The sequence below is a fragment of the Leuciscus leuciscus genome (genome assembly GCF_965113295.1).
Source record: "Leuciscus leuciscus genome assembly, chromosome: 17".
Lineage (NCBI taxonomy): Eukaryota > Metazoa > Chordata > Actinopteri > Cypriniformes > Leuciscidae > Leuciscus > Leuciscus leuciscus.
Window position 1 is genome coordinate 22871817 of NC_138741.1, and position 23395 is coordinate 22895211.

General features: G+C 36.2%; 1 protein-coding gene across 10 annotated transcripts in view; it reads left to right on the forward strand.

The window, feature by feature from the left end:
• nrxn3a (neurexin 3a) overlaps positions 1–20532 on the forward strand; it is a 275693-nt gene extending 255161 nt beyond the window's left edge. For 6 of the 10 annotated variants that reach the window (XM_082144079.1, XM_082144081.1, XM_082144083.1 and 3 more), the window contains 2 exons: positions 6834–6918; positions 15971–20532. In XM_082144079.1, coding sequence (XP_082000205.1) covers positions 6834–6918; positions 15971–16890 — 1005 coding nt within the window. In that variant the 3' untranslated portion in view covers positions 16891–20532. The remainder of the gene's footprint in view (positions 1–6833; positions 6919–15970) is intronic. The other 4 variants (XM_082144087.1, XM_082144088.1, XM_082144085.1 and 1 more) reach the window with 3 other exon arrangements.
• Positions 20533–23395: the final 2863 nt, after the last annotated feature.

A 23395-nucleotide genomic window follows, 5' to 3' on the forward strand; every position in this document is an offset into this window, starting at 1 on the left:
GACCCCTTTTAGCTCTTAAAGAGATTTTTTTTTTTTTAAAAGCTTGCTAGTGCCATTTTTTCTAAGTATGTTAATAAACAAGGGTGTTTGAGTCCAAATGTATGGCATTCTTTGAATTCAAAATTAGCATGTTGTTTTAGATATATTTGGTCACATTCTTGCTGTTTTTTGAGATACAAATGGCAAGAAAAATTGTTCTGTGCCAGCTTTAGTGTCCTTACTGTCAGCGGTGACTATTGAATCCATTTATTCTTCCACGCAGCTAAATTTGCCTATACAGCCGCATAAAGTGATATCAGCTCTTTCTATCAACTAAGCCACATTTTCAAGGACATCATTCACCTCAAATGAAATCTTGCATGCACATGAACAGTAGAGAACTTTGTTCAGTTCGGGCACTGATAGACAGATTTTCAAATTACTCCCCATCCGTTTACGCCCTGTTTGTCCTCTGATGCAGAGCATTTTTGATATTAGAAGGCTTTGAGTAGACCCTGTGTAATCGCATTTCCGAAAAGACCATATTCTTGCATTTTCATAAACATCCTTAGGGTTTGCAGAATAACCAAATTTGCCTGGATTGAGATGCTGGCCTCTTCTGCCTTGTAGTTCCCTCCTGCTTTCTGTACCCAGCAGGACACTGGAACGGCTCACCCGGGCTGTCAGTTATCTTTGAGCAGAGCCGTGGTAAATATCCTGCATTGATTAAGCAGATTTGCATAGGCAAAGCAAGCCTCGAGGCAAAGAGTTGAATGCTAACCAACATCCACAATGTCACAGACCCAAAATACCATCTCGCCCTGCAGCTGCAAGGGTATTCTGCCATAAGTAGGCAAAGAATGTAATCAGACTGCTGGGCACTGTGGAGGAAGTGGCCTGGATTTTGCCAAGCCATGCCACATTTGCCAGAACTGTGATTTTTATATTGCTGGGTGATTATTCAATTACAGGGACTTTTGTGTCTGTCAAATTCTGTTTCTGTTAGCCTATATTGTAAGTTTTAATTATTTTTTTGTTACTCTTTAATTATTTGTCCCTTATTTTTAAGAAATGTTCAATCTTCCAAAATATCTCTATTTTGGTGTTAGTTTAGTATTATGCATACTATTATAGCATTTATTAATATTTAGCTTTTATTTGTATATTTTCAGTTTTCATTTTAGTTTTAGTTGAATTTTGAGTCATTTTGTTGTGCTTTTGTCACTTTTATTTGTTTTTATATATATTTCTACTCAACTAAATTTGTTTTATTAATTTTAGTATTTATTTTGTTTGTTAGTTTTTGACTTTATTATTATTTTTTATTATTATTTTTTTTTTCATCAAATTTTTTATATTTGAATTTATTTAGGCTTTATTTCCCTTAACAAAAATAATTTGTAATAGTTTTAGTTAGCATAGTTAACAACTCTGTTTTGGGCCTGCCCACCAGTTTGCACCATTGGGAATTGAACTTTGCACCTAGAAATTTTAGGAAGATTTATTGTTTAATTCATGTGCTATTTATGTGAATAATTTGTGTTTTTGAATAACAAAGACTTTCGTACTACTAACCAAATACTACTGTTATTTTTTTTTTTTTTTTTTACATTATAAAATATATATTATATAATAATTATAATAATATATAAACTGATTTATGATTTACATTATGACTTTTAAGTAGCTTTAGATGTCATTCCAAAAGTGATTTGGTCAGTATTAGATCATTTTAATGTGGCTCTACAATGATGCTAGCCTCATTCCTGTCCTCTTAATTTTATAGTCTGGTTTCAGGCCACTTATGTGTGAACAGCTTTTCACATCACTTTACTCTGACTGAAATTGTAACATACCAGGGATATTTTTGTATTCCTGCAGACTAGCTGATTTGATACAATACAGTCTTTGATAACAGTCACAATGTGTTTATCTCAGAGGGTGTGCTGTCCACAACAATCAAAGGATCAGGACTGCAGAGCTTTAAGCTCTTTCTCTCTCTCTCTCTCTCTCTCTCTCTCTCTCTCTCTCTCTCTCTCTCTCTCTCTCTCTCTCTAAACCTGGCTGAAGACAGGAATGAAATATGTGTACAATGAGAGCTTTAAATGTTAAAACCACTATGTATCTATACAGTGGGGTTCAAAAATGTAAGACAAAAATGTTAGCATTTTCACTAAAATGCTTCTGTTTTACATTTACTTGTATTGATTTTGTTATAATTTTTACTTAAATGAACTACAATTTGAGTGAAAGGTTTGTACCATGATCAGTGCCCAAATATTTAAGAATCCCACTTTATATACACGTTTTCAGCAGTTGTTTTCTTAAACTTTTGACACAGAGATCTCTGTTAATATTACCTTACTTTTACATCATACAAACATGCTCTCTTTTTTTCTCTCTCTTAGCTGCAGTCAGTACGCTCTGATTTCTGTGAATTCACAGACTATTATTGAAGCTCAAGGGTGAAAATACAGGCCTGTCCATAATGACCTTTACCTTGTCAAGGTAGAATAATCAGATTTCACTCTTTGCCTCAGCAGGCCAGCAGACAGCTCACTAAAACTCAATACACAGCAGAGCTGCTCATTTTCACCAGGCCAGACGAATAACAGGTCCATAGGGCCCTGTCATCTAAAGCTATGTAGTCCTCATCCTCTACAGCTATGTAGTCAGCTATTATTCAATATGAAGTTCAAGAAAGCCATAGACATTAGTCAAAGCAGACACCGCATTTAATCTGACATGAACAGAAGTGAGGCTGTGAGAGATGGAGGTACAGTCCACTCAATATGTCGTACTTTTGCGTACACAGAAGTTGATCGCTCAGTAGATAAAACTGAAATGTCTTTCCCCAACTTTTCAGTGGACATAAAACTTCAGAAAACATTGGTTATGAAAATTAAACATGACAAAGGACCTAATTTTCAGGCAGACAACGGTATTAACATGCTGAACATTTGTCCCTCAATTCATGTGGTCACAATAAATCAGTGGTTTGTCATTGTAAGCTCGTTTATCGGTCCAATGGCGGTCTCCAATAATACGGGTGATGGTTTTTGCGCAACACAACAAGATTAAATGAAATACATTTTCTCTTATGTATAACCTTGTTATTTCATCTGACTCCATAATTGAACTGACTCCATAGTTTTAATGATATCTGAGCATCATCAAAAAGTGAGCGAATGTTTGATTATTCTTTTTAACTCTTTAAGTATATTTTACCCGTTCCAGATTAGGAAACTATGTTGCTCAGAGGTCCTCATGTCTTCTGTTTAACGCGGGTCTCACAAGCTCATCAGTTTTGGTCACCAAACAGAGGTAATTGCTATATACCTGAGATCAGTCACATTCACGTTTATACAATCAAAGATACTTTGGTATAGCCCCCATGGAATTGCATACACTTGAATTGAACCTAACGTTTACTTCAGTAGAGGTATGGCCACTATTACAGATATAAGCTGACCAACATAACTTCTCTTATAATAGCTTTGGATTGGCCATGCCGTGGTTTCCCACGTACGCTTATCTAAAGTAACATTAAATTAAAACAGAGGTAAGACACACCCAAATTTAGATTGGTCAAGCAGCATTTGCTGTTCTAAATGGAAATTCACTTCTTGTCTTTGCAAACCAAGTACACTTGAATTGATGTTTATTGAATTGATGACAAATATTAGTCATCATTAAATCTGACGCAAAACTTGCGGGAACATACAAATCCTTTTAATCTACTTGGGAAAACAATTTCAGAGTCAGTCAGAATAAAATCAAATGTTTACAATTTATTGACCAGGTAATAGAACAATAATTCAAAATCCAATTCATAGAATAAAATCATCGGTTATTCAAATATAATAACAACAATTCGGAAATCGAGGAATTATAGAAATATTTACCTGCCAACGAAAACTACACACAGCAATCGTGTGGGAAGTCTACCTACAGACTCGTATTTAACGTAGTTTGGGTCATATTATCTTTTTTTGGGTCATTATTCACCACCAGTCAAGAACCGTTTTTAAAGGAGAACTTGGTAACTTTTTTAACTTAATAAAACTGTCTAGAAATCATTTGGATGGTTAAACAACCTGTTCTGGTGATATTGGTGACTTTCCCCGCTCCCCCCAGCGTTCCCAGGCGGAAAACCAACCTTGCAACTTGCGCACTGCCGTCCCGGCAAAGTGAAATTGGAAGTCTCGTGAGAAGCGAGAACGAGAACGAGAACGAGCGCGAAACACAAATTGCTTTACGGCAATTCGACATAAACACACACGCATGTATGATGTATTACCAGATTACCCACCTCGGTAGACATAGTTCCACACGATACAGTTGGCTTGCTCCGATCAAAACAAACGCACATGAGCAGCGGTAGAGAGGGGGAGGAGGCCGCCGCAAGTGTGTTTTTTACGACTGTGTTGTGAAATATACGCCCCCCCACAGCTGTAGGGGGAGCTCGTGGGGAAAACATGCGACAACAAAAGGGAAAATCAGCGAAGAAGTGACTAGAGTTCGCTAGAGTTACAGAGTTCTCCTTTAAGTCATAATCCTGGCTTGTGGTCACATTTTGCTTTAAATAATTAGTTGGCAACAGGTTCTGCGTAACAGAAGGTATATTAGACTTTATTGAATGAAAATCAGTAAACAGATAATTCTTTGTTGATGGTTTTTTAATTATTTAAGATTTAGTATTATTATGGCCAAAATGCATTGTTCTTTAAACAATGTGTAATTTCCTTAAGACTGGAAATAAATTGAACGGATTTAACCGGATTTGCTTATCTGTCGGACAGCATGAAGCATTACACTCTCAGCTTTGCAAAGAGTGAAGAAACAAGCTAATCTTTCAGGAGTTCTTTATTAAGTTTCCGTCACTGTCAGGCTGAGCGTGAGAGAGGGAGGGGAAAAGATTAGACTATTCAGCACAGATGAACGTTAAAGGCTTATATGCCATGGAAACATATTCTCACATTGTTAATATGTGGATTAGGCCATTTTCACATTCCCAACAAAAGTATCAATATGTGAGTATAAAATGGCATAATGCAGCAGCTCCCCCACTGCATTCCTGGCTTGTATTAACGCTGAGCTTGTATTATTGTGAAAGAGAATATGACGAACAGCTTCTGAGATATTCAATGCTTTAACTGATTCCAGGATCTGTACGGACAGTACCTGTGCATTAGTCTGCAAAAAGCTTTAGACGTGCATGTATTCACAGACATACATATTCAAGACGGCCATTGTGTCAGTAACGTTTTTTTAATACCGAAAATGAACCGTGGGCTCGGTTTGGAGCGGTTTATGAGATTAAATGCTGTTTTTTTGCTGTCATTCAAGGGGGAAACCTGAGATAATTTCACATTTTCTCCGCAATCAGTCAATTACGATTCTCATTGCTTTCTGCATCTGTGATATCCTCCTCCCCTTTCAGCCACAGAGATGAGTTGTTTGCCACACTAAATATAAATTCAATGAATAATTTTATATTCACATAGAGCGATATTCCACACCCCGCCGATGTGAAGCGGCACCTCTGCTCAGCCTAATGTGCATTCAAATGTATTTTTGCACCATTTTCATACCAAAAGCTTCTCAAATCTTTGCTTGAGTCCACCAAGAATATAGAGGGAAAACATTTTATTATTCCGTCAAACCGAATCATATTTATGACCCTGCACTTTCACGTAGGAGAGTGCTTTGCATTGCTCCCTGTGTTATTTAAAATTTCATAAACCTGGTCTACGACAGTACTTATTTTGCCCCACATTCTAATCTGCTCCTAATAAAGACATGCCAAGCAGAGGGTGTGAAAAACGAGCTCGCCGCGGCGGTTGGCATGAGTAAGGGAGAGCGCAGGGGATAAATCAAAGCGAGAGACATTGGAGACACACAGATAATCTCAGAGTGCCGCTGTGTGTTTGGTCCTCTCCTCTCAACGCCGGTGATATACAGTGATGGGAAATCCATGCGGACTCTCGAAAAGGGCGAGATGGAGGTGACTCGTATAAATGTTTGACGTGAGCAGTTTTTCAAAATAAAAGTTTGGAATTAACACCCGAGATGAGCTCAGCAAACTCATTCAATGTCTGTCACCAGTGAATTAATGTTTATTGACGGTGAAATAATGACACTGACTTATAAGCAGGCTTACGTGGAATCTGTTCCTGCAAAGCTCCTCAGCGTTCTGTCATTTATAAAATTCCCCAAATCTCAGACTCTTTTTATAGGCTATTCGTTTATTAAAAGTTGTGGCTAATTTGATTATGCTTTCGGCTGTTAATAACTGTTTATTAACAGTAAACAGTAAATTTCACTGTATGTCTGTAGAGTTTGAGAGTCAGATTATTTTGTTCTTTTTGAATGCCTTCTTGAATGTTTTTGGTCAAGCAGCTTCTATAAAGGTTTTTTTTCTTGTTCTTTTTTGATGTGCACATTTTGGTTCATATATATATAGATATAGATATAGATAGATATAGATATATAGATAGATATAGATATATAGATATATATATTACCCCCCAAAAAAATGCATTGATGGTTCCATGAAGAACCTTTAACATCCATTAAACCTTTCCATTCCACAAAAGGTTCTTTGGGAAACCAAAATGGTTCTTCTATAGCATTGCTGTAAAAAAAATAATAATCTTTTTTAACCTTTTATTTTAAGAATGTACCACGGATTTTCCTTCAAACTCAGTGCAGAAAAATGTTTCAGGGCCTACAGTATAAATTCAAAACATTATCTGAAAAGGCTATTTAACTTTATGGTAGTACAATCTAATGCATTCAAGTTTCTCTTTTGTTTGTCTATTCTCCTGTGTGTGTGTTTCACCGTATTTTAGACCACGGATGACATGGTCTCCTCTGCCGAATGCTCCAGTGACGACGAGGACTTTGCTGAGTGCGAAGGACATGCAGGTGGGCTAGGTCAGTTGAATTTTGCTTGCCTCTATGTGGTGGCCTTTCATTTGCAACTGAGGATCAGATCCTCAAAGCATCGCCTCCCCCCATGGATAGAAAAAGTGTAACTTCCTGTCCAATCCAAGTTTCAACTCATGTACACCAATATAGAGACAATCATATAGTAGGATATCTTGATAAATAATATAAACAAAACAGAAACAGGCATGCATTTCTAATGCTTAGCTTAGTCCATTCAGTAGCCTTGAATCAGAGCTAATCTCAAATCATTCACCCAAACTTTTCTTACGAGCTACACTTGGCCATGGGGTTTTCCGAAGTGGTTAACATGGTCACACTGATTACTAATTTTGTCCCCAGTGCCTAATATGAGAGCATATGTACAAAATTAGTACAGAAAAGTGACATGTTCTCTGCATTGATGCTTCAAAATGTATCATACTGAGGTTTTTCTGCCATGTGATAGTGGACTGCATTTTGGCACATGATACATTTTGAGATTTCTCTTGAACTTTGCTTTCAGCCTTATAGTAGAGTGATATCTATCAGATTAATTGCTGTTGAAGCAGTCTTTTCAATTCCTTTCCTCATTCCAAGAGGCTTGATCTAAATTAAGTTGTTGTAATAGAGAACAGATATCATCGAATTTCTGTGTACAAATTTTTGTTTTGTGTCCTTATGCTTATTTTTAACAATATCATTTTGCCTCAGTGTGAACAAGTTGTTCTGCTAATATTTTCCAACCCAAATATGAAAAATACAATTCAGTGATTAGAAAAAAAAGAGATAGTCAGAAAGAGAGAGATTTGAGAGAAGTTGGGTATTGGCTTTTTTTTCCCTTTTCTTAAAAAACATAATTGTAGCTTTGAGAAAATAGTCTGTCATGTCTTCTATGAAACATGCAATTTTTGTGATTGCAGTTAAAGATAACTGAAATTTCATTGTTTTGCAAATCATGATTCAAGTCAGAGAGTTCAAATGAATCTTATTATAATTTGAGTAAAACCCCACCCCTTATAATAATTGGGTGTTTCTTCTACTTCTGGCACTTTTATATTCTAGGGGTTGATTTTTATTAAAAAGAACAGATTTAAAAAAAAAAATTCTCTCTCTCTGTGATATAAAGGTCACATAAAAACATATTAAACTAAGTATTGGAAAGTTTTACTCATATCTTTATCATTTATTTTGATACTTTTATAATAGATTTGATTGTTTTAAGCTTGTCCAACATTTTCAGTCAAGATAATTAATCTTAAAATTGAAAATTGATGATCGAAGCAACATCTACATTTTCAAATAAATTATTTATATGAAGTGAAATAATCCCTAATTGCCAAAATGATGTACACAATTGTATTGATAGAATTTTATTTTATTTTTTTCACCAAAAATGCTATGAAATTCATTACATAATATGAAATGTGGTGTTTCTGAAAACATCAGAATATAACTTGTGTACAAATTACTTTAAATATACAAGTGAGAGTATAAAAAGTGTATTTTAAGAGAAGTCCACAAAGCCATATGTGCCCCTGTTGAACAAACACCCAATTATACATGTTTCATGCCTGAAAAGTGAACCAGCACATAACAAGAAGCACAATGTGTGATCAAATCATTTCCAGAGGCCAAAGCCATTTCATGGCCTGTTAGTTTTATCTGTTGGCCTATAATGAGCACACTATCTTTTATCACATATATATGCAACATGTGCATTGTGCCCCATTGGATGAAAAGGTATACATTTAAGTTTTCATGCAGACATGACAAGCTATCCTCTTTGTTCACTTCAACCTGTTCTCACCGTCTGCAATTCTCTCAAATGTCAATGCCAATTTCTTCCAAATGACATTCATCAGTTTAGCGGTTTGAGAACAATATCCATCTTTCTGGAATCTTTATGTACTCATAAAGAAAGCTATTGGCAGGGTCCCAATCATCCAGTCACGTTTACACAGAAATTCATGCCATTCTAACCTCTACATCAGTTGATGTGAAGCTGCATGAGACATTACCGCTGCAGGGGTGCGTCCTCATATTCGGAGAGTATTCTGTACCGCATGTGTGGGGTACTTCCCCTTGATTTGCCCTCTTAATTTCATGAGCTTGCTCGTGGTTGATGTTATTATTGGTGAAGTCCTCATCTATTTCCCAGCTATCCAAAATCAACATTCCTGTCATCTCGCCTCATCTTGTTCCGCATGATATTTTGGTGTTGAAATCGATTTTTCCTCCATTTTTCTCAAGCATCTGTACCATCTGGGCTTGACCTTGAACATTGCCATTTAAATTAACAAAGCAAATAACAGGCAACAAAATCTTTTCTTGCCATCAAAAGAGTTTTTTTTTTTTTTGAAGCTCAAGTAGATGTAATCTTAAGAAAGTTGTGTTTTAAGAATGACCAACATCCTTGAACCTCTTGATCTTCAGCTGACTGAGCCGGTCTGCATATGAAGTCATTTTTGAATGCAGATGGCATAGAAAGAGTTTTATTGCCACAAAACGTGCGCTTCTCGATGTCACGCTTTCTCAAGCAGTCATTTGTGGCATGTAGTGTGGTAGCTGCCAGTCAGAGCCATTTACCAGACTATTCTGTCATTATTCAGTGCATGGTGCCATTTTTTGATCTCCATGCATTTCCTCACCATCAGACTAACATGACTAACATGAGTGCTGTACTGTATGTATGAGCCAGTTTCAACAAAGCATCATACCTCAAGCTTATGGTTGCAAAGATTTCCGCTGCATTTCCTGTACCAAATCGTGTTCCTGTCTATCAACTTGTCTGTGTCTTGACGTGTTGTCACGTGATTCTGTTCTCTGTTTGTAAAAAATTGTTGGGTTTTCCCCTTTATCCCCTACCTGGAATTCCATAGGAGGGCTTCTCCTGATTAATGATATGCTTCCAAAGTCATTCCGTAAAAATTCTTCTGTATTAGTCTCAGATTATTTCTCTGCTCACAAATCTCATTATCTTAAAGTTCACACTTGCATGCAAACTAAAAAGAGTATATTTCTTTTATGTAAAGTTGTATGGATATATTTTTAGAAACTCCACACATTTTGTTTATTCTGAAACACCGTTAAATGGGGCTCATTTTGTGTTAAAATTATTCGGTAGTACAGTATTTATTAAGACAAAAGGTGAAGTGAATTTAAAACTGAAGGGAAGAAGCCTCCAGAGACTCAATTATCTGTGCGATGGAAGAATCTCTCACTCTTATAGTTTATGGTACAGTTTGTATTTGCAGGGAAGGATCAGTGCAATGTATTCACAGTAAAGTTGCCTTGCAGATTCTTGTTAGCATGTAGTGTAATACTAATCCGTTCTACATCTCTCAAGCAGTGTGATTTGTTCAGGCTTATGTGTGGATTTTGATTAAATAATTATGGATAATGATGAATCAGGAATTAACAAGCTCCAGTTTTGCTTTGCATAGCAATTTGTTTGTGTCTTCTAAAAAAGTCCTGGGATATTTTTCTGTCATTAAAACCAACTTGGCACAAACCAGATAAGAAAACCCAAACGTTTGAAGTGTGATATTATGGAGACATGGTTGTGTACTGCATAGTAAGAATGACCCAAGCAAAAAAAAAAAAAAAAAATTATTCTTTACTCTACTTTACTTTATACATTTTTTTCTATAATGTTTTTCATAAAAGTGGACTAAACAAATTATACAAATATATTTCAAGTTACTGAAGCCATACTATAACTTTTTCCTGTATTTTACAGATCAAAATTTTATATTATTATAATTATAATGAAATATATGCAGTATATTTGAAATATACTGTGTGTCTGATTTGCAATCTGTGTATTAACTGTAAAACTAGTGTACTACGACTAATTTCTCTTCCTTATATGAACACCAGATGGCATTATATGCTGCACTCATGATTTTACACTCTCACAATACTGAGAAATTCCCAAAAGATGTGCCGGATTTTTGTTATTCACCTGATTCCAGCATATATCTACCTTTTTACAAATAAGTGTAGCTTGTTTTGTCATGCTGATTGGGCAGAGTTGAGCGTCTTTAGACTCAAAGCAATTAGATGCCATTGGAATGCAGGAAATGGAAGGGGGAAATAAGCGGTAGAACAAAGAGAAGAATGGTCCAGATTAGAGAGCCAGTATTGCTTGGCCCTATTCTGTGCAGGGAGAGGGGGAGTTGCTTTTATCACAGGCCTGCAGGTGGCCATTCAGCATTGGAGCTCCTGTTTAATTACCTATCCATAGTGCAAGCAGAGATAAGAACACTCTAGACACCCGACATTGAGATACACCTCTTGTGTGTGAAGAGTTTTGAATAGTCTCACTTTACAAATGACGTGTTACAGTTTTTGCATTCTTATAGTGCACCTTAATGCACAGATTACTTGTGCACTCTTCTCAGGTACCATCAGTTAGTAAAAAAAAAAAAAAAAAAAAAAACGCTTTACCAATATTTGTAAATGTATTATTAATAGAATGTGAGCGTTGTAATATGTTGAAACAATTATGTTCATTCTACAAATCAGTCTGGCAATGCACTAAAAACAGTTCCAGCCGTAGTCACATATGATTTCATTTCGAATAATGCTGCTTATGATTGAACAGAAACTCTTCTTCAGGAAATCTCCTGTTTTGGAGTGTCAAGATTTCCCATGCATCATGCAGTACACTGGTATATAATGGTGGTTAAAATAAGTAACACATACAATACAATACAATACAATACAATACAATACAATACAATACAATACAATATTTATTTATAAAGCACATTTAAAAACAAGCAAGGCTGACCAAAGTACTGTACAAAACAAAAGAAAACTAAGAAAAAGAAAACTTCAGATAAAGGAACACACAATAATAGATAAACAATAATTGTAAGGAGAATTGAAATCCAAAGAGAATTAATAAGTATTTAAAGAAGATTTGAAGGTGGAAACAGAGGGAGCTAATCTAATGTAGAGAAAGCGCGATAATGCATATATTGCAGAATGGTTTTGTTTGACCCTTAGAAGAGTTTAAAAGTAATCCATCAAAGTATTAAATATATTTTGACACACACTGAGTTAATCAATCAAAATAAAGCCTGTTTATTTATAATTTTAAGTATTTATAAATATTGGTAGAAAGGAGCATTATAAACAATATTTTTAATGTATTTTTAAGAATCTTATACCTTTGATTCATCACTGCTTTCTCCACAATAATGGTATTTTTTATTTATTTTTTCTGTTAGAAAGGAATTGATTTAGATGATTAGATTAGGTACTAATTTAATGGCTCATAAGTAAATAATGTTTGCCCTAAACTTTTCAGAGAGTTGGTTTCTTTTTTGCTAAAGAAGTCGTCTATTCTGAACCCTCTTGTGGAATTCCTCAATCAATACTCTGCTGCTTTTGAACCAATGTCTGTGGGTACCAACCATGATTATGGATCTTTTGTTATGAGATATAATGACTTTTCTGGTATAAAAGACAAGGAATCTGCCACAAAAAGCGTACAGACAAACACCTGTGACCTACAGGCCCTGGTTAAAAGGCTTCTTTGACCTTTGCTTAACCTTTGATGTCTGATTTGACCCCCAGCTTGCTGTGTTGTTCGTCTACTCTCCCTAAATGCAACTTACTTTACGCATGCGTCAACATCTTGCAGTATAAAAAACTTAACCCATTTTCAGCCAATTTTCCTCTCTCTTTGACATACATCCAGACTGCACGCCTGTTACATGTTTAAGACTAACAATGACAGATATATTTGTCTTTGGGTCACATGACAGAGGAAGCAGTTGTCTGTTAAACTGTCCCTCTCGATTGTGTCTGTTTTATAGTTTGTGCATCTGGTTGTAGTGTGTGAAAATTAGAATTGCTTTGTTCTTTCGTCTCTGGGAATTTTGTCTTTTTAGTTTTACACGCACTCAAATCAATTTCATTTTTTGTTGGTTACCATTTTTTGAATAGCTGAATTTTTGGGTTCAAAATTAGTGGTGAAATTTGAACTAGATGTGAATATCAAATCACAATTATCATTCGTTTGATAAAGTGTTTTGATTTTTGGTCTTCTTTTTTTTAGATTTGGAACTAATTCAATGAAAATTCCATGTGCTCAAAGTGATAAAAAAAATGTAAACCACAATCACATCAAGAACAATATCACAATACCTCAAATGCAAAAACAACCCAATTTAATACAGAAAATTTGTATAATAAATAATCGAAAAGACACATGATGGTCAATGAACAGGTTCCAGATCTTGATGCACCTCTTGTTTTTGTTTTTTTCAAATTCTGACAGTTGATCTTGATGAACAATTGACGTTTAAAGAATGTTTACAAACTGCATGGCGAAGAAGTTGCAGTTTAGGGTTTGTCAGATTGTCAGTGTTAGAGTTTTGTTCTTTTTCGTAGATGGGCATGTATATGCTCATTGTTTGTATATCCCCATCCCTTCCTTACAGCCAAAAACGTTAATGCTGCCCGACCGCTTCGTACTGCCTATACATGGACATGGCAACTGACTTACACAATCACCCCCATCATTGTCATCTCCTATGTAGTATGTTCATAGGTCCAATTCCCTTGTCACAACCCCCCTCCCCCCTCCTCCCCCTTCTAGCTATGGTAAAATATGTACAGTCATCCATTCACTCAAACCTAAAGATTAAAACCAATCTAAGCAAAAAGTTTAATTACTAGAATGTAGATATTTATTTAACAACAACAAAAAATATGCTATATAAATCAAAGGCTCAAATATGTACAGTTTTTTGTAAGAAAACTGGATTATTTATCAAAGTAACGACAAAAGAGAATAATGGTGAAGTTTATTTTTCATGTTATGTGGTGTGGATGTATGTGTTGTTGCCTCCCTGTACTCTCTCATGTGGGAAACAAAAATATATATCTAACCAGAATCGCAATGACAGTTATTTTGTTTTCACAAAGAAAAAACTTGTCCAAGAACATTCTTACACAACTTTCTTTTGTACGTTTTTTTCTTCATGCCAAAATCATGCGGGCAATTTGTTGATGTAAGTTGACAAAAAATATGGTATGTTTATGTTTATGATATACAGTATATGCCGTATAGTATGCTTGTTTAACTACTTAACGTAATGAGATCAGAAGTTCTGATCTCGTTTTGCTAGATTATACTGTTAATGTTTATATTGCCTGTTTGTCAGTACTGTACTGTTTGCTATGTCTAGTTATTGATAACCTATGGTATTGGCTTTGTAATTTAACTTATGCTATTGGATTTGTAATTTAATTTACTTGTGTTATCATTTGAGCTCTGTCTTTTTCTTTTAAAGTTATTTTGAATTTTATTCTTTTAATTTTTTATTTTTTTTGCAAGTCTTTGTTTTGTACTAAAAACCTGATGGTAGAACTATCTTACCGTTGTAATGACAGTCTGAATATCTAGCAGTTAGAAAGCATAAACAAACCTTCCATGTTCATGAAATGGAACTTTTTGCTTATATTGCATGGCAGACACACTGAAATGTTTTCTTCTAGTGTTAGAATCACTTGTTCCTTACCAAATATTGACACTTTACAGCGACACATATACTTGAAGAACTGAGAATCTTATTTCCGTCAATAAAAGCTTTGTACTTTCAGCATTTGAAGATACAGTAAATATCTACATTCTTAAAAGATTAAAGTCTCACACTTAGAAATCAACCATATTGACAGAGTTCATTCAGCTGTTATTGCGCCGTGGAGGTAGTATCTGCCATTGGGAGGCTTTCTGAAGCCATTCAAAAGGCAAGAGTCAGTGCACTGCTGGGGAGCCAGATCTTTCATCACACATGTACAGTATAAATATAGAGCGAGAGAAGATACAAAAATAAACATGTTTTAAGACACAGATGAAACAACATGTTATGAGACTTCATCTCATAGATTATTTAAATAATATTCTGATTTATTTATTTTTTACCATAAGACTGCATGGCAGTAGATTCATAAATGTTTTACTTATGCAAAATATTAAAAAAGTAATATTCAATATATTCATTTTAATTCAATAAGTGAACAAAACTTTTTTTTACAGCATTTATTAATTCTGATTAATGTTCATTTATATATTATTTATTGCTATTGTTCAAGTTGGCATGCATAGCTAATCTTAGAATACACAACTTTCAATGTTAAAAAAAATTTTTGTAGAAACTAACATTACATTGGCTCATGTACATTTTTTATGCACAACTTTTTTCTAGAATATTAAAGGAATAGTTCACCCCAAAATCAAAATTATCAAATCAATTTCTCACCCTCAAGCCATCCTAGGTGTATAAGACAATCAGAGTTATATTAAATACTATCCTGGCTCTTCTCAGCTTTGTAATGGCATTGAAAAGTGGCTGAGTTTTTTGGCCATCCATAAAAGTAATCCATACAACTCTGAAACTCTTTTTTTTTATAAGAAAAATATCCATATTTAAAACGTTTTAAACTATAATCACTGGCTTTCAGCACAAGAGAGGTATGTGGTTTTGTCGAGAGGCATCTATTGTCACCTTAATCTTATGCTACGCCTACTTCATATGTCTTACATCATATGTCGGATCAGAGGTCACCCTTCCGCTGAAACTCGACTTTCTCGGCAACGCGGGTATGGCTGTTGCCGAAAGCCCATGATTATAGTTTATAAAGTTTAAAATATGGATATTTTTCTTTAAAAAAAAAACCCATGGCTTCGCTTTAGAAGGCCTTATTAACCCACTGGAGTCGTGCGCTTTATGGAGCTTCAAAAACTCGGGCACTTTTCAATGCCATTACAAAGCTGGGAAGAGCCAGGATATTATTTTATATAACTCCGATTGTGTTTGGCTGAAAGAAGAAAGCGCAAACCGGCTCACCCACAAAGACCTGTCAAGTCCTTTTGATGCCAATTTTTTGTCGTTTACTGTATGTTCAATATTGTTTCTCTGTTGTTTTTTGTTTTTGTTTTTTACGTTCTGCCTTGTATCCGTTACCAGAGCTTTTTTTGTTGTTTTTTTGGTTACCAGTTTTAGAGACTAACTTGCCTCATGTCTGTGTTCAATTGTAGGAGGTGAATTAGTTTTCCCAGTACTAGTAAAGGATCCCTTAGAGCTCCCCTCTGTAGCCACTCGTACACCCTCCATCCCCTTTCCCCCAACCCTCCGCCCCCACCTCACCATTATTGAGACCACCAAAGAGTCCCTGTCCATGGCCACTGAGGCGGGGGTACCTTGCTTGTCGGACCGAGGCAGCGATGATTGTGATGATGATGATGATGATGGCTTGATGATATCTGGGTATGGCTCTGGGGAAGCATACGACTCTAACCTGCCCCCTACTGATGATGAAGATTTTTACACCACCTTCTCCTTGGTAACAGATAAGACCTTGTCATCGTCGACCTTTGAAGGTGGCTACAAAGCTCACGCGCCTAAGTGGGGATCCAAGGACTTTAGACCTAACAAAGTCTCCGATTCTGGTAGGACTACTACCGCATCTTTTTCCCCCAAGCTGAGCCGCTCCACGTCCACGCCACCCAAACTGCCCGCAGGCAAAATGAATCACAGGGAGCTAAAGCCCCAGCCCGACATAGTCTTGCTTCCATTGCCCACTTCCTATGAGGTAGACAACACAAAGCTGAAGAGCCCATTAATAACCTCCCCCATGTTCCGTAATGTACCCACAGCAATCCCCACGGAGCCGGGCATCAGGCGGGTTCCGGGGGCCTCCGAGGTGGTCCGTGAATCTAGCAGCACCACCGGAATGGTCGTCGGGATAGTTGCCGCTGCCGCTTTGTGCATCCTAATACTGCTGTACGCCATGTATAAGTACAGAAACAGGGACGAGGGATCCTACCAAGTGGACGAGACCAGGAATTACATAACCAACTCGGCGCAGAGCAATGGAGCAGTCATGAAGGACAAGCAGCAGAGCACGAAAAGCGGCAACAAGAAACAGAAAAACAAGGACAAGGAGTACTACGTGTGAGTCCGAGCGTCGCCCCGTTGCTTTGACAGAACTTTGACAGACCTGTTGGGCACTGCGCCGAGAGAGAGGGCGACAGGAGCCGAACCCCGGCGCTGTGCCAAGGCGGCGAACTCTGATGTGAACTGTACCATAAAGCACACTTACAACCGTAAGCACACCGCGAAGGTAAAATAGCAAACATTAGTGACCTTACTCCTCTATCTGGTCGGAGACGTTATCAGTGTAGAATATTCCACAGCTACATCATAATCCTAAGTGACTTTTTAGAGGTATGTGAACCTTGGCGTAAATCTCGTTTTTCTTTTCTTTTGTAACTCTGTAAAAAGAGGAGAACGTTTCAAGCATGTAAGAGACACGTAGTGCTGACGTCCGTAACGACAGTGGGACCCAAAAAAATGTTGTTCACTTGAAAAAAAAGGACTCCTGCCAACAAAATAAATAAATATATATATAAATATATATATAAATTCTATATATGAGAAATTTGTATTGTTTATACATTACATGTGGTGTCTTATCATTTTTTGCTCTCTGCAAAAAGAAGAAAAACACTATGTAATAAACTAAACTGCTCAAGACTGGTCACCGAGGCTCTGACAGCACTGCACTGTTATGATTTCCAGCCAAAACTGATCATTTTAATTGTACAACCAATTGTAATATTGCAAATGTGTGAGTTGCCAGAAAGACAGTAATGTTTCCTTGTCTCAGTAAAGCGACTGATTGTAGTGCATGCCATGCCATCCTTCGCTTCAAACACGTCCGCCCACCGGGCCGATCCCATCATCAGATAGACCTCTCGTCCCTCAAAGCGACACGACAAGGGAACGTGTCGCAGATTGGAACTTTTTCAACCGTATGTATGTTGGTCCATTTGCTCTCGTCTCTTTTTTATACAGCTGTCTGGTGCAGACTGGCGCAGTGCTATGATACTGTTAACGGATGTCTATACGAAAATAAATCTAATGTGAAAAGTGTGGAAAAAAAATCCTATCTGTTGTCACAGTCGACTGTGTCGAACGAGAAATTTGTTTACATATTTTATTACATGATAGCAGTTGTACTTTGTAGGTAGATGATGTACATACAAACCTAAGTTGTATTTTGTTTTAAGTAATTCTATTGTACAGAGAGATCATTGATTTATTCAGTGTGTTTCATGCAGAAATATCCGACACTGTCAACTCATGTGAAGGAAGAAAAAAATATACAGTACACACACGTTTTTGTAAGGACAAGCAGAGAATATTGTTAGATTAGAAGTCTAATCTTTCTCGCAGATGTTTCTAAGTCTAAGCATGGGTATTTGACTACTTGAAGCTGTCGATGAAATACAAGACGCACTTCTTAATTGTACCAAGGTTTCCTTGTTATCGGTTGTTTATTTATAGAAGAATCAAAGAAATATGTAATAAAGACAGACTAATATGGACACGGACATGCAGCTCAGATAATTTACGCCGTACGTGTGTTTCTTACCTTAATGTCTTAATACGAGTGGCCTAGACTGCAGTAAGCCCTGTCGCATTGACAGACTTTTTGCCATTTTTGTTCTTATTCATGTATATTTTTGCCATTTTTTGGAGAGAAAAAAATAATATATATATTTGTTTATTACTGTACCATAAATAAGATGTGAAAATGTGCCCATGTTATTTTTAATCTTCATTTTCTGTTCAACCTCACGTGCGCTTTTATTCTTTTCATTTATGACATCATAGTCACGTAGCTTCGCTTCAGAAAATATTTGGCGATGGTCTATAATAAAACATTCCATGGAGGTTGATCATATATGGGTTGTCTTAATGTGCATATCTAAGCTCTGTGTGTGTGGTGATACATATTTTTCTAGCATCCATCATTTTGGACTTTAATTTCCTGTTCTGTTAGGACCTTTTTAATGTGTTAAGAAGAGAATTGGGTCTGAAATATGTCTTTCTTCACATGCTTTCAGTGGATTAAATGACTCAATGTGTTTTTAGCGCTGGAAAAGGTGAGGTCGTCATTTGTTATGAAGAAGTTGAAGGACGAGTGGCTTTCAGTAGCCAGTCAGAGAATCAATTTCCACAAGATCTTGTACAATATTTTCCTGTGAGACACAGATTTATGAAAGACTCAGTACTCACAATGACCTGTTAACAGAACAAGAGCAGAGATCTTGAGCATAAAACGGCTAGCAATATTTTATTTTGGTTACCAAGGCAACAGAAAGGTACAAATCAGAAGCTGTGACCTCTGCTGGGGTTTAATTGTTTCATTAGATATGGTAATTAAAGTATATCTGACTATAAAGAAAATTAGGAGGACGTTTAATATGCTGTTGTTCGAGAACAAGTAACAATGGCACAGACTACATATGTCAGATTTTGAGATTTGTTAAATAGGCCTATAATATCAAAACATAGAACGTGCAATTCAGTTGATAGTTATTGGATATTTTTAGCTTTGTTGGATCCATTCACACTGACAGCGATTTGGAACAACAACGTGACTCATAGTTTCATGGGTTATAGTAGAACTGTTTTGACATGATATGTCCTGATGCAATGATTTTTAGCGGCCAGACAACTGATTCATTGTCAACATAAAATGGCCTCTTATTTTTTTACAGCCAGTATGTCTCTTTTGTGTTTAAAAAGCTTTGACCCCCTGAGTACAGGTCACCAATGAAGTCAACCAGCAACAGGAAAACTACAATAGAGTGACCAACAGTGATAAAGTCACTCTGAACAAGCATTGGATAAGTTTTTTTCCAGGTGCTAGAGCACAATATGCATAAAAAAGCTGTTAGATTACAGCCACCCATCCTTTTGATTCCCAGGTGGTGAAAGTAGCCGTCAAAGAGGTTAATCACAATTGCAACATGCTACAAGAACTAGAAAACTTTTCTTCTTTTTTTTTATCCTCTTATTTTATTCACTAAGCACCAAATATTGTGTGTACTGTAGTATTTTGGCACAGAACCCACATCTTTTTCCCTAACTGCACACAATCCAGTTTGACCAGGTGCAAAATGTGCTGAAATTAGGTTCACACAACTTGTTCGCAATTAATGGCATGCAAATCAAGTATAGCACAGATTTTGTAGCCATGTTTGTGCCATTATCTTATTTGTTTTCTTATTTAATTTAGTTAAGAAATGTTCTTAGTTCCTCCCTGAGATTTTGCTTTTCTTTGTCCTATATCTTGACTATACATTGTGCATAGAAAGCAACCTCAGAATTCTCATGCTGTAAAAAATTATATGGTCAATAAGTTATGACAACATGTTTTACATTGCTTTAACTCATCAAAATAAGTTAAGCAATTTTCAACTGTTTTATGTTTAGGCTACAAGATTCAATTCATTTTTTAAAGTCAGTTTAATGTAATTTAAGTTGAAATTACTTAAACAATCAAGTTGATTGTACTTAAAAATTTAAGGAAGCAACTTTTACAGTGCACTTTATGCAGTGGTTTATGTCCATGTCTCTTCTTTTTTTTAAAACATCATGTGATGTAAAAATCAATCAAATCTGTGTTATCAATGTCATTTCATCACTTCAGATCTTGCTGTTTGTCATTGTTACTTATGTTTGTATACATATTTAGCATTTGCATCCAAATCTCCCATTAAAGGATCCCACAGTCATTCAATATAAATCTATGTAAGAATCCAAATGTCTTGCAAAAGGCCAATTATTTTGACCAGTCCAACAAAAAAATTATTATTATTTTTTTACTTTGCCTAGGTATATCTGAAATGATCTTCAGCTTTGAGCCCCACTCTCACAGACAGAGCACAGAAATTGGTCTGAATAAAAGAGGAGAAATGTACAATTTCGTAATGAACATCTTATTACATGGGTGGCTGGATTATTGAACCACACTGACTGAGGGAAACTGTTTTCTGGGCAAAGAGAAAGTTAATTAAAATTCTACAAAGGTTTAAAATTCAATAATCCCTCTACAACTTCCAGATAAGTCCTGTTGATTGGGACCATTCATCAAAACAGACCTTTTCTCTGGTCAAAATTAGTCCCTCCTTTTCTGCTGGAAGACATTTGATTAGGGATCTAGTCAAACTGCCTTTGCATTTTGCAGTTTAATCTGGGTGTCAATAAATATATAGGAATTGTGATGACACGTTTAATATGTTGAATTAGTGGCTTAACTATAAATCAAATGATAACACCAGATTTAATTAAGTTTTGATCGATCACCTGATGAAAATAACACACGTACTACATGTACATAAGCTAACTGTCACAAAACAAATATCAACTACTGAATATTAGCATCCTTATGATGAGATTGACAGGTTATGCTGTGGTATCTGGGATCAATACCATCTGCATTATAGTATGGCTTGATGCTGACTGACACTTCCATGAGAAAAAATTACACTGGCTTTCATTAACTAATCATTTTGTTCTTTCTTACTCCGCAGGATTCACAAGGGTTTACATTGAATTAAATTTTGAGGATTACAGTGTTTATGTTGTGCAATTAATATGTTTATCAGTATTGCTCCATGATCAGAAGTTGTTCTGTATATGCCTACAAATCTGGAATCCTGACCAGCCCCTGCTGGTAGATGCTGTAACTACACCATTCTGCTGGCAAAAAACAACAAAAAAACAAACATCATTCTTCATTAAAAGAAGTATACATATATATTCTGTATCATTTTCCCTATCAAGGTTTGGAAACTTGTTTGTTTTTGTGATTCCATCAGCCAATACTGCTGTTGTTTCAGAGTGATCACTCACATGAAATGTACAGTTCACAGACAATTGTGTCCAGAACTGAGAGCCCATGAGCAAAGATGGAAGAACTCAACTCATCTCTGGGGAGTCATGTACCAGCCGAACAACTACTACCGAGAGGAGCGGGAATGCTAACAGATATCTTTTTACGAGTATTATAGACCTCCTTGATGATACCCATAAAACATATGCTGTCCCATCCAAGATGACATCCTGCACATAACAACAGTAGGAAAAAACACTGAATTTTATAGGAACAAAAGCACTGTTCATCACTATTATTGTAGAGACATATGCATGACACAAATAACCCAGAACTCATATGCCCGGTTTCACAGACGAAGCTTAAGCCTAGTCCCAGACTAAACTTTCACTGGCATATAAATATGTCACTACCATTGTTTTGTCTCAAGATGCACACCTGTATATATATATATATGTATTAAAGGGATAGTTCACTTTGAAATTAATTTTTGCTATGTTTTAGCTTACCTCAAGGGCATCCAAGATGTAGGTGTCTTTTTTTCCGCAGTAGTTTCAATTTTGATATTTTTAGGTCAAACCGTTCTTGTCTGTCAGTCATATAATGCAGGTCTATGGTCATTATCTCAAAACACAAGCACAGAGTCCAAATTAAAACAATTCCCCATCGTAAGTACACATTGATGGCCTAAGACACGAAACGAGCGGTTTGTGTGAGAAAACGAACAGTATTTATATCGTTTTTACCTTTTATACGCAGCCATGTCCAAGTGATCTGATCTGATGTGTACGCAGACTGGTGCATAGATATATACACTAGATGTTGCCTTGTCTACGGCAGTTCATTGGAACGAATGTCTTTAAGGCGACATCTAGTGTATATATCTATGCACCAGTCTGCGTACACGTCAGATCAGATCACTTGGACATGGCTGCGTATAAAAGGTAAAAACGATATAAATACTGTTCGTTTTCTCACACAAACCGCTCGTTTCGTGTCTTAGGCCATCAATGTGTACTTACGATGGGGAATTGTTTAATTTGGACGACGGGGAATTGTTTTAATTTGGACTCTGTGCTTGTGTTTTGAGATAATGACCATAGACCTGCATTATATGACTGACAGACAAGAACAGTTTGACCTAAAAATATCAAAATTGAAACTACTGCGGAAAAAAAGACACCTACATCTTGGATGCCCTTGAGGTAAGCTAAAACATACCAAAAATTAATTTCAAAGTGAACTATCCCTTTAAGGCACGTTTATAAAAGCTACATAAATGTCATAATTTAACTAAGGCCTAGTCCTGGCTTAGACTCAGTCTGTCTAACCAGGCCATAGTGTTGCCATTTACAAAGCCTAATAATGGATTTAGGGTAAATCCATTTATTACCAGGAAAAAAATAAAACAGTCCAAATCCAGAGCAATAGTGAATTTACAGACAGTCTATTTTCACTGTCTGTATGTACCTATTGTCCCTCAAATGAATAAAGGATCATCAAAACCATGCCATTCTAAAACTAGCAGGAACCTGATCCATAGAGACAGAGAGAGACGGAGAGAAAGAGTGGTAAAAGCCTTGATTCATTATTAATCTAGCTGCAGAGCACTGGAGATCAGCCACTGCTCAGGAATACTAACACACTAGTCTGGGACATTGCTGTGTCTGCCTGAGGAGGATATATGTTTGTGCAAAATATGCATCATTGCCATCGGAGGATTAGCTTTGTAAGCTGCATATTCAAGCGCACACAGAAAACCACAAGAATATGA